The sequence below is a fragment of the Chrysemys picta genome, chromosome 18 (assembly GCF_011386835.1).
Source record: "Chrysemys picta bellii isolate R12L10 chromosome 18, ASM1138683v2, whole genome shotgun sequence".
NCBI lineage: Eukaryota > Metazoa > Chordata > Testudines > Emydidae > Chrysemys > Chrysemys picta.
The window spans coordinates 13,068,901-13,081,066 of record NC_088808.1 but is presented as its reverse complement, the minus strand read 5'-3'; the positions used below and the strand labels follow the sequence as shown (position 1 = coordinate 13,081,066).

At 50.4% G+C, this 12,166-nt stretch overlaps 1 protein-coding gene across 1 annotated transcript; it reads left to right on the top strand.

Annotated features, from left to right (window-relative positions):
* Positions 1-2,375: 2,375 nt before the first annotated feature.
* On the top strand, positions 2,376-11,601 carry CDK9 (cyclin dependent kinase 9). Its single transcript, XM_005293447.4, has 7 exons — positions 2,376-2,563; positions 3,580-3,661; positions 4,475-4,565; positions 6,452-6,618; positions 7,427-7,598; positions 7,761-7,909; positions 10,400-11,601. The coding sequence occupies exons 1-7, from the start codon at positions 2,472-2,474 to the stop codon at positions 10,763-10,765; spliced, it is 1,119 nt and encodes a 372-aa protein (XP_005293504.1). The 5' UTR covers positions 2,376-2,471; the 3' UTR covers positions 10,766-11,601.
* Positions 11,602-12,166: the final 565 nt, after the last annotated feature.

Sequence of the window (12,166 nt, the reverse complement as noted above, 5' to 3'; positions counted from 1 at the left end):
GCAAACTGCATCACAGGACACAGCCTGCTCAAGGGTCAGGCAAGCACAGAGCCTGTGTCCCCGAGGAAAGGCCAGTGATGGAGGGCTGGGAAGAGGCAATGGGAAATACCGGGGGCTGATGGCATCGAATTCTCCTTGGAATTATTTATTCAGGGGCTTCCGCTTGGAGTTGGGAGGAGAGGGGATCAGCCACCTTCATTTCTGGTCTTGGGAAAAACTAACCCCCTTCTCCCCTAATAACGGCTCCCAGAAGCACTGATAGACAAACCTCCAGGCCAGCTCGGAACTCATCCCCCAGACCTTCTGTGTGCCTGGTACCAATGGACATTAGAATCGCCTGTGCTGGTAGGGCCTGGTAGTGAGTTTGGGGCATTGGTGCCAGTGCTGCTACCTACAGATGGAGATACCCTTTGTATTGCCCTGATTTTGAATAGGGACTAAAACTGTTTCCCCTTCAGCTCACGCCACCCCTAGAGGGCAGGAAACGAGCATGCTGCCCCATCTGTAAGCGACCTAGCCTACTGGCACCGAACAGCAAGCCGTCAAAACTTTCAGGGACAGATCTTCAGATGGTGTAACTGACATAGGTCGGTGAAGTCAATAGAGCAATGCCACTTTATACCCACTGAGGATCTGGCCCCAGATGTACGCAGGAATGCATTTGACACAGCCTCCAATGGATCAGAGAACAGATATAGGGCCCAGAGTCTGAGGAATCAGACAGCACATAAGGAATGCGTTGGATGCAGTATGTGAGGGCTCAAAGAGTAGCCAAGGGTCAGGACGCCACAGCATGCCAGCCAGGGCAAAATGCAAACGGACTCCCTCCTGAATGCCTCTACGACAACTGATCAGTGTGTTTTGCTCTCTCTCGGGGGCCATGCAAATTGTCCCTCATTGCTGGTTCTCCTGCATCCTGGACTATAAGTGAATACTGTGTATCACTGCCAGTGGGATAGGCTTTTGACACTGGTCCTCTAGGCTCCCCTTTTAATCTTAATCATAGAGCTGAGGCTCCGAGAGGAAAAATGACTTACCTAAGGCCACACCAGCAGACAGTGGCAAAGTCAGGCCTGACTCCTAATTGCCCGTCCTAACCACTCCAGTGATCTAGTCCCTCTCCTTTCCCAGCGACAGGATTAGTGTTTCTGTTCTCTCAGCAGGCCCATTTCTGTTGCCTGAAATCTTGGCTTGACTTTGTCTCCGGACTCCCGAGAGTGCTAAGTCTCTCTCTCTCTGCCTTCCCCTGGCTGCTAATACCATCGGCTTGTCTCAAAGCCCCCCCTGCTGGCATTCTGCTCTTATATCCATCAGCGCCTCTGAGATAGATGGTGCCGGGAGCTGCATCTGAAAATGCTGCTGAGTTGTGAATAATTGGTGCATCAGGCACATACGATAGGAAGTGTGTATTGGGGGGGATGAGAAAGCCAGTGATGGAAAGGTGCTGAGAAGATAGACAATGTGCATCTGATTCATATGCATGAAGAGAGAGTGTGTGTAGGGGGTGGGGGAATGAAAGACAGTTGATTTAACTTTGTGATGCAATTTGATGCTTTGACATGCCAGTGCTGTTTTGGGTGCAATGTAAGGACCTGATGGGGATGTTGCAGAGGGATGTGATGGTGCTGAGACGGGATGTGGTAATGTTCTGATGCTTTCGTGTTATTGCGGGCATCCAGGAAGTTCTGGAGTGATGCAAGGGCACACGTTGGTGATGCAAATATTATTAGAGCAACACCTGGTAGCCAGGCCTCCGCGCCAGGTCCTATTGGGATCCAGGAAGTGGGCGGGCGAGGATCCCCCCCAGCCTAAGGGGGGGGGGGGTCCACAGGACCTGGAGTCCAAAAAATTACGGGGGACAACTAATAAAAGAACAGGGACAGGAGTGAGGTCAAAGGGTCAAACAAAGGGAACCAGACGGGGACACGGAGCAGAGAAACCCCGGACTCCGCCAGGTGCAAGGCACTGAACACACATATACTAAAGACAAAGTTCCTGCCCCAAAGAGATGAGAAACAAACAGACAGGGGAGCACGAGGCAAGGGTGAGACGGTTCACATGGCAAAGCAGGAGGCGGCTTTCATGGGCGAGGCGCACATGGCAAAACTCCACAAGGCTCTTGGCTCCATGGGAGCCTGTGTGGCCAATGCAGACGCCTGGGGAGATGAAGCGGAGGCGGTGCAAGGACACGCAGCGATGGCCTGAAGACACACACAGCCGTGGTGCTGGGGCAGACCCGGGGGACCCTTGGCGCTGCGACCCCCGGAGAAGACGCGCGGGGCCGCTGAGCGCCTCCGAGCTCAATCGTGAGCGTTCCGCGCCCGTCCAGAACTACAACTCCCAGGCGGCACCGCGGCGCAGGAAGGGGCGGGGCATGGCTAGCGAGACCGGAAGCTCCCGGGGTAACACGTCACCAAACGCGCCGTCGCTTGGGGCGACGGAGACCTAGTGAGGGCAGGGACGGCCGCGGCATGGCCAAGCAGTACGACACGGTGGAGTGCCCCTTCTGCGACGAGGTGTCCAAGTACGAGAAGCTGGCGAAGATCGGGCAGGGCACGTTCGGGTGAGAGCCGGACCCTCCCGGGCCTGCCCCCCCCCCACCATGGGGTTTGAGGGACCCGGCGCCTTGCCCCCCCCGCCTACCCTGGGGGTCTGCGGGCCGGGCCCCCTAATGCCCCGATACCCTCCCCCCCCGGGCCCTGGGATCTGAGAGAGAGTCCCCCCCTCCCCCTCCAGGGCCCTGGGATCTGAGAGAGAGACTCCCGCCCGCCTCTTCTCCCCCCGCCCCGAGTCCTGGGATCTGAGAGAGAGACTCCCGCCCGCCTCTTCTCCCCCCGCCCCGAGTCCTGGGATCTGAGAGAGAGACTCCCGCCCGCCTCTTCCCTCCCCAGGGCCCTGGGATCTGAGAGAGACACTCCCGCCCGCCTCTCTCCCCCCCCCCCCCCCCCGAGTCCTGGATCTGAGAGAGAGACTCCCCCCCCGCCTCTTCCCTCCCCAGGGCCCTGGGATCTGAGAGAGAGACTCCCCCCCGCCTCCCCCTCCCAGAGCCCTGGGATCTGAGAGACTCCCCCCCCCCCCCCCGCCTCCCGCTCCCAGAGCCTTGGGATCTGAGAGAGAGACTCCCCCCCGCCTCTTCCCTCCCCAGGGCCCTGGGATCTGAGAGAGAGACTCCCCCCTCCCCAGGGCCCTGGGATCTGAGAGAGAGACTCCCCCCTCCCCCGAGCCCTGGGATCTGAGAGAGAGACTCCCTCCTGAATGCCTCTGAGATTCCCCCTGTACCCTTCCTGCCGCCTCTTGGAATCTGCAAGGCTTGCTCCCAGTAGTCTCCTGGGGATCTGTGAGAGTCCTGTCCCATTGCCATTCTCTCACATGCCCTGGAATCTGAGAGCCTGCTCTCTAGTGGAGATCATGGTGGTTCTTGGCATGAAGCTGGAAGACCTGGCTTCGGCAGAGGGTCAGCACAGAGCTGTCTGTGTGGAAGCATAGAAATGTCTTGTTTGGTCTTGCCTGGCTGTGCCTGCTCCACTTGGCCACCTCAGCTCCTCCAGGATTGTTCATGTATTTCCGTCCTCTCTGCAGGGAAGTGTTCAAAGCAAAACATCGACAGACTGGCAAGAAAGTGGCTCTGAAGAAAGTGTTGATGGAAAATGAGAAGGAGGGGGTAAGATTGATGGGAATGTGCCTGTCCTTTGTATGGTGTGGGAGAACGGGAGTTTGAGAGCTGGGCATATGTCTAGTAGACAAAGACTGAATCTTTGTCTGGGATGACAAGGAAATTCATAGTGTGTGTAACTTTGCAGGACCTACTGCAGTAAAAACCGGTATGGAAATGGATGAAGTAATATACAAGACTGTTTCCATTTAGAAAGTGTTGTGTTTCCCTATGTATCAGGAAAGTAATTTGTTTAAAAAAAAAAAAAAAAACCTCTTTCCATATTGCCTTGTGTGTCTGAGTCACATCTCTGTTGTTCCCAATAAGATTTTACTTCTGTTAACATGGTAGTATTGATACACTGAGGAGATGGGGAGCTGCATTCTAATCAGGATCACACATAATACAATGTGTCCATATTCTGATGACAAACTTCCATATTGCTGGTGATCTCATAAGAAGCAAAACCAGACTGGATTCTCTTCCACCTCTCACTTTGGTTTTTTTGAGTAGCTGTTGCCGCACCCTAAGGGCCTGATCTGGTGTGGTGGTAAGGACACTCAACTTCTACTTAAGTTTCTAGGTGCTAAGAGTTGTAAACTGAGCAGACTGGAACTGCACAACGTTGCTTTTAGCCTCTGTTCTGACCCTAGCTGCACTTTGTCCACATTTAATTCTGCTTGAATACATCTCCTCTTTGAGATTTCTGCCATGACTTTCTCTCTTCCCTCCTCCGCCACCCCCTACCCCCACACCTGCTTTAGACTAGATTGGGATATTTTCTTGCAATTCTGACGTGTGGCTCTCTTATATCCTTGTTAGTTCCCCATCACAGCCCTACGTGAGATCAAAATCCTTCAGCTGCTCAAGCATGAGAATGTGGTGAACCTCATAGAAATCTGCAGGACCAAAGGTAGCATGTTTTAGTTCCCCCTTTTTGTTTTGTTCACTCACATCAGTTGATCTCTAGTGTGCCCTTTTATTTTTCTTTCAGCGAGATGCACTTGCCCAATACAAAATAGCCTGGTTTGTCCAAAGATTTTGGTGGATACCTGTCTCCTTTGGATAACAGTGGCCTGCTGAGCCCTTGGGCAAGTCACTGCCCCTCCCTGCGCCTCAGTTTCCCATCTGTAAAACTGGGATAAATGATACTGACCTGCTTTGTAAAGTGTGTTGAGATCTATGGATGAAAAGAGCTACATGGTGGTGTTATTATATATGAGAGTTAACACCTGATGTGCTAGGGATGTAGCCGTGCCTTGGTTAGCGTAGCTTTGACTGCATCGCAGCTCAACTAGAAGACGCCTTTGTAAGCTCCTTTGAAATACCGTGCTACTACAGTCGAAAGTGTGTGTGAGAGATTATAAAACTCGTGTTTCTGGGTTTATTTAACAACAACAACAACAACAAAAGACACTGGAGAGAAACTTGACATACAAGTTTCTCAGCCTGAAAGTGGTTGGGTTTTTTTACATTTGTCCTTTCTTTAAAAAACAAACAAAACCCAATGGTGTAACTATCCCATTGATAGCTGGAGCTCTCCCTCTTCTTGTTTAACACGTTGCTCAGCACAGGTTGGCTCCTTTTATAAACTTTGTATTAATGACATGCTCTGCGGCTGGTTTGCTCAGAGTTCCCCAACCGTGGCTGGTAACTGTGAGCACTTTGGTAAATGGATTCAAAGGCTTTCTGGTTCCATGGTGCAGTCACTTGAATGCCTGGTTGTCCTCCCACTGCATTGCAAGCTGTCTCTTTGGGGCAGCCTCCTCTGTGTTCGTGTGGTGCCAGCATCTGCGCTCCTGGAAGCAAATCGTATCCTCTGAGGCTGTGTAAAACCTTCTACTGTGTAATACAGCATTTGAGAGAGAGAGGAGTCCTTGGTTTTGCTCACTGTTGTTCACTCTCCTGGGCTTCATTTTGGATGTGCCCCCCAGCATATTAATTAAATCTTAAAAAAACATAAGAACATGCCTGGAAGGGTCCTTCTGGGTGATCAAGTCCAGTCCTCTGCTATGAGCAGGCAGCCCTGTCATATCATCTTACTCATAAACTTATCAAGCTCCATCTTAAAGCCAGATAGGTGTCTTGCCCTCACTACTATTGTTGAGAGGCTGTTCCAGAACCTCATTCCTCTGATGGTTTGTAGACCTTCTAATCTCCAGCCCAAGTTTCCCTATGGCCAGTTTATCCCCCTTTGTTCTTGTACAGCATTGTCCTTTAGCTTCGGTAGCTCTTCTCTCTCCTTTGTGTATTTATAGAGAGCAGTCATTCCTTCCCAGCCTTCACTTGTAGGTTAAACATTCCTTCTCAGAAGACAGGTCACCCTAGTAAACCCAATCTGTGCAAATTGAATTCATCTTTTTTGAACATGGGTGACCGCAAGAAACAATGTGCTTTGTTATGTACACATGCCATGATCTTCACTGCTGTAACCCTCCTCCTGCATTCCCCCGACTTCTCCTTTGGATAGCCTTCTGGGTATCTAGATGCTGAGGTTCTTGGTGGCCAGGGATGTCCCCATTTCTCTATATAGCTATGGCTGTGTGATTGAAGACTCTGGGGGTACGTGGTGAAAGGGGGCAGGCTTGTGTGTTCACCCTGACGCTCGATTGTGACCTTAAGATAGAGTTACGTCGTGTTTTCGATTTCTTGGTTACGGGGCAATATTTAACCTCCTAAGTTGAATGGTGCTTGAACTAAGGCTGGCCAGCATCCGGTGCTAGAAGTTGACAGTGGGAAAGCTAGCCGTCAGTGTGGGGGAGAGACCTCCTTAACGACCTCACGTTGCTTCTCTTGTAGCCTCCCCCTACAATCGCTGCAAGGGCAGCATCTACCTGGTGTTCGATTTCTGTGAGCACGACCTCGCAGGCCTCCTCAGCAACGCCCACGTGAAGTTCACGCTGTCGGAGATCAAGAAAGTGATGCAGATGCTGCTAAATGGACTTTACTACATCCACAGGAATAAGGTAAAGGGCAGGATCTGTATTTCCTTGCTGCATGGCTTGAGGGCTGAGGCGGCAATGGCCTTGTGTGTGCCCTGCTGTGAGCACAGGCCAGTGTCTCTAGCTGGGCTGCTCGTTCTGCACGCTGGCACTCTGGGACGTGTGTACTTTTCAGGGTGGCTCAGCACTGAATCAGTAATGATTATTCTCAGTCTCAGGGTTTGATGCTGGGAGGCTCCTTTTTATAGGCTGGGGGAGCGGGAAGCTTTAGCAGAGCCAGTGATGGCCAAGTAAAAAGCTTAAGATGTATTTTCAAAAGAGGAAGAACGATGCGCTGAAGGATCCTTATCGAGTCCTCCCAACCCACCATGGTGTTTGTAACACTGCAGAATAGAGTGTCCAAGGAAACGATACACCTGAAAACCAAATGTAAGGGTGACCTGTGTTCTAAGTTCAGGAGCTAATGCAGAGCTGTGCTGTGACTGCTAACCTGAGAGCCCAGGACTGACTGGGCCCTGTAATCTGAACTCACCCTGGCTCTCCCAGGGCAGGGGTGAGGCACATTAGCTGCTGTGGGGATGCTTGTCATGCTACTGCCTGTGCTCTCTCTGTCCCCCTCCAGCCAACTCCATGCTCGGTGAGATGCTCCCAATGGGTTTATTTTCTGTTGTGTTCATCCACGTCCAATCCTAGACTTTTCGATGTTTCTTTTCCAGGGTCTGAATGCCCCATTCACCTTCCTGGTGGTGGGGATCTTTGTGATGAAGATAGAGCTGGATCCAGCGGAACATGACTGAATGGCTTAACCTTTCAATTTCCCTCCTTTGTGCAGATCTTGCACCGGGATATGAAAGCTGCAAATGTACTGATCACCCGAGATGGGGTCCTGAAACTGGCGGACTTTGGTTTGGCTCGAGCCTTCAGCCTGGCAAAAAACAGTCAGCCCAACCGCTACACCAACCGGGTGGTGACTCTGTGGTATCGGCCTCCTGAGCTTCTCTTAGGTAGGTGGGAGGCTTGGCTAGAGGAGAAATTGCACAGGGAATTCTCCCATCTTCGGTTTTTCTCTTTCCCCGTCCCCTTTACTATTTTGTTCTCTCAGTCTGGCGCATGCAAAGCTCTTAATATTAGAGTCTAAGTGGTTGATCTGGTGCCGCTCTCTTTAGGGGAACGGGACTATGGCCCCCCCATTGATCTCTGGGGTGCAGGCTGCATCATGGCAGAGATGTGGACTCGCAGCCCCATCATGCAGGGGAACACGGAACAACACCAGCTCACTCTCATCAGCCAGCTCTGTGGATCCATCACTCCGGAGGTAGGGGCCCCAAAGCACGGGAATGCAGCACCTGTGGGAAACTGTAAGGGCATGGGCTTAGAAACCTGGAATCCTGAGTTCTAATCCTGCCTCTGAGACAGACCTGCTGGGTGACCTTGAGCAAGTAATATACCTATCAGCTGCATTTAAAGGGGGCATCCTTACAGCCCAAGAGTGGTGAGAGGTGTGCTCAAGGTGTGCGTTGCTCCCTGAAGAGATCAAGCATGTTTACTGTATCCAGAATGATACACTGCCCTGCTCTAGCACCTCTACCAAAGATAAACAATGAATTTAACCTCTCCCCCTGTGAGGTGAGTATCAGCCTCTGTGACGGGCTGGACCCCCGGGATGTCACGTGATGTGCTGGGATGCCACTGAGTCAGACTATTCTCCCTCCCCCGCCAGTTAGAAATCACATCAACTGGGTTATATTGTAAACCAGGATTAACTATAAGAGGTGTATTTTAAATAGTTAAGGAGGTAGCAGACAGAACAAGGCAGATTACTAAGAAAATAAAACAGAGCACGCAAACTAAGCCGAATATACTAAAGAAATTGGTTACATGTAAGTTCTCACACTAAATGTGGTTCTAATAATCTTCACAGGCCACACGCCCTTCCAGCCTGTGTCCAGTTCTTTCCCCCGTTCTATCTTAGTTGTTTCCAACAGTCATCTTGGGTGGGGTAGCAGGGGAGAACTGCTGACCTGGATTACCTCACTCCCCACCCTTAAATAGGATTTGCATACGGTGGGAGTCCTTTGTTTCCTAGTTTGACTCCCTTCCCTTTCAGCGGAAAATTACAAGAAGTCCGAGGTCATGTTTTAGTATCAGGTGACAAGACCACCTGACCCTGTAGGGCCCGGTAGTCATTCTTCACAGGCTGACCCACAGGAAGACTAAGCTCTTTTACTGTCCATTGTCTCTTCTGATGGGCCTGTTGTACCTGAAGTGTTAGCAGTGGGCGTCACCCAAAGTAACAGTTGAAACAGATACATAGTCAATATTCCTAATTTCAGATACAGAAATGATACATGCATACAAATTGGATAATCGCATTCAGTATATCATAACCTTTCCAATGATATCTCCCATGAGCCATCTTGCATAAAGTATATCTGTTATGTCATATTCATATCATAAGCATATTTTCATAAAGAATATGGAATGACACGTCACACCCCCATTTTACAGCTGGGGAAATTGAGGCACAGAGCTGAAGTGATTTGCTCAGGGTTTTTCAACAAGTCAGTGAGAGAACTGAGAATTGAACCCCGGTGTCTCAGCTTCCAGTCCTGCGCTTTAGCCACAAGACAATCCTCAACAGCTATCCTATTATGGGGTTGGTAATAGGCTATTACTTAATATTACAGCGAGAGAGAAGGTGCTTTTCATTTCTAGGTTGTGGGTCTGAATCTGTCTGATATGTGGCACCAATCACACTGGTAAACTTGTCACCATCTTGTGGCTATTGAGAGGTCTGTGTGAAATGACTTTGGTGCCAGCCTAGTTGCTAGTTGGCCATTCTTTCTCAGAACACCACCATTTTTGGCTCTAGTTTTTTCAGAAGAGAGGCCATTGTCTTGAATTGCATCTGAACCCCTAGAGATGGTCCCTTCAAGTCTGGATTGTGGCACAGTGGGGCAGTGATAGATAGACTTACACCAGGGGTTCTCAAACTGGGGGTCGGGACCCCTCCGGGGGCTGTGAGGTTATTACATGGTGGGGTTGCGAGCTGTCAACCTCCGCCCCAAACTCCGCTTTGCCTCCAGCGTTTATAATGGTGTTAAATATATAAAAGTGTTTTTAATTTATAAAGGGGGTCGCACTCAGAGGCTTGCTATGTGAAAGGGGTCACCAGGACAAAAGTTTGAGAGCCACTGACTTACCCTGCTGCTGCCTGATTATACCTGTGCTATGGATAAATATGACTGTCAGACTGTGACCTTCACTTGTATGTAGGTGAATGTATTACCCCTTTAAAATAAACAAAAGCTTGCCATGTTCCACCCAGAGCTGGACTGATGGGGAGGAGGTTTGTTTGCAGAGGTCTCTGGGTTCAGCTGGGATGAAAGGTGCTGTATACATTTGTTATTTGGTTAGCTTTTTCTTTTGTGTATTCTCATAATTGACAGCCCATGTTACTGTACAGAGAATTATCTCTCCTAGAGCAGCTTAAAGGGACACTGCTAGATTTTCCCCGCTGACTTTTCCCCCCATGTATCTCCAAGTGCAATATCTGCCTTACGGTTCTGTACTGCTGCTCGTCTGTGTAGCATCTGTATGCATTCCACTTTGGACTGCAAGAGTAAAATCCCTAATGGATGTCATGGGGCCCCAGAGGGTGTGTAGTGAAAGAACTGGTTTGTTTGTTTCTCCACTACAGCTGAATGCAGCATGCATGTGGGGTTTAGTTAGGGCACCAACATCAGGCTCTAAAATGGTTTAGCTGTCTTCTCTCTAAGGCTAATCTCCCTTGTGCCCACTCTAGGTTTGGCCAAATGTGGATAAGTATGAGCTGTACCAGAAACTGGACCTGCCCAAGGGCCAAAAGCGCAAGGTTAAAGATCGCCTGAAAGCCTATGTCAAAGACCCATACGCTCTGGATCTCATAGACAAACTGCTCGTTCTGGATCCTGCCCAAAGAATAGACAGTGACGATGCACTGAATCATGACTTCTTCTGGTCGGACCCGATGCCCTCTGATCTCAAGAACATGCTCTCCACGCACAATCAATCCATGTTTGAGTATCTGGCTCCACCCAGGAGAAGAGGTGGACACATGCCGCAGCAGCCAGCCAATCAGGGCAGGAATCCAGCTGCAACCAATCAGACAGAGTTTGACAGAGTGTTTTGACTGCTTGGGCCTCCCGAAAAGCGAGTAGGGAGCAGGCTTTTTCTTTGAAATACCCTTACGTTCTGCAGTCTCTTGTAGCAGCAGCTCTGATGGAAAGGAGGTGCAGGCCCTGGTCTGAGATGTTGGGCTGGACGAGCTGTCTAATAGTTGTGTGCATAAAGGAAGGGGGCTTACGTACCTAGACGTCCTTGGGAGCTGTTTCCAAGGGCCTGGGATCATCTCTCAGCCCATCTGGCACAGAGTTTCTGCCTCCGCCCCCAGAAATAGCATCTCTTTACCAGTAGCTGGCTCAATGGGTCATTTCTGCTGGGGAGCCACTGTTGGAGAAGGTTTTGTCACTGCCCAAGCTTTACAGCACTGGAGGAGATGACTGGGTGACTCATTAACTGAACTGCGGATGCAGCTGGCAGGATAGATTGGCCCACATTGGGAACTGCCTCAAATCTCTTCTGAATTGCTCCTCTGTGGCTGCAGTTCCCCATGTGGTCCTTCCTTCTGCTTGTTGTGTGTAGGGTGAGTGCCACTGAGCTTTGTGTGCGCGTGTGTCTTCCTGGTGTGGAGCCAGTGGGATTGGTACAGACAAAACGCCTCCAAATTCGAGAACTAGCTCGCACCATGTTCAAGACTGCAGCAAGTCCTGGTTCAGACAGGGTCAGAGCCTAGGAAAAACAAAGGGTCTCAGTGATTAATCAGGAGGGAGTGAGGGTGCTCGTTACTGTTGCTCTGAGCAGGAGGATCTGTCCGAGTCGTTGCTGTCAATAAACGTTCATCATGCTTTCTGTTCAGCCTACTGCCACTTTTGGTTGTAATCTGCAATTAAAGTTCCCTTTCTTAGACCCCTGGTCTGCTGTGTATTCCTCTGACTCACTAACCAGTGCGGCAACAGCACCAGTTCAGATCTGAAGGGAGCTGGACGCATTCTGCTCCTAGTCTGAGGGTGGATGTGACTGGAGGATGGCAGGTGTCTGTCCAACTCTCCTGGGTGCTGACCATAGCGACAGAGCACCAATGAGCTATTACTACTGCGACACCTGGCCCAGATGGACACTTGGCTGTATTTACAAGCATTCCTGTGTCTGTCGCTTTACCTGGGTTTGCTTACGTGGCTCTAGTTTGAGAGCAGTAACCTTTTCCAAGTGCAGAGGGCAAATGCACTACATGTTCAATGGACTGCACGTAACTTCGGCAACGTGTATCCTGTATATACCTTTTCCTGCCAACAAGAGCTTATTAAGCCTGATATGCACCTAATAGAAACTCTCTATGGAGATCTTAATGGATTCCTGTGCTGAAGGGAAATTCTCTCTTTCCTCAGGCTCCTGCCAGGGGTTGTTCAGTGGTTGCAGCAGCTCTTGTGAATTTGTTTGAGAAGGTGCAGCTGCTTTGTGGTGCTGGCAAACC

Bases quoted from the DNA above. Each gene is read 5' to 3' on its own strand.
- CDK9 (XM_005293447.4), top strand. From the start codon at position 2,472: ATGGCCAAGCAGTACGACACGGTGGAGTGCCCCTTCTGCGACGAGGTG. The intron at 2,564-3,579 runs GTGAGAGCCGGA...TCCTCTCTGCAG, and splicing joins ATCGGGCAGGGCACGTTCGG to GGAAGTGTTCAAAGCAAAAC. The intron at 7,910-10,399 runs GTAGGGGCCCCA...TGCCCACTCTAG, and splicing joins GTGGATCCATCACTCCGGAG to GTTTGGCCAAATGTGGATAA.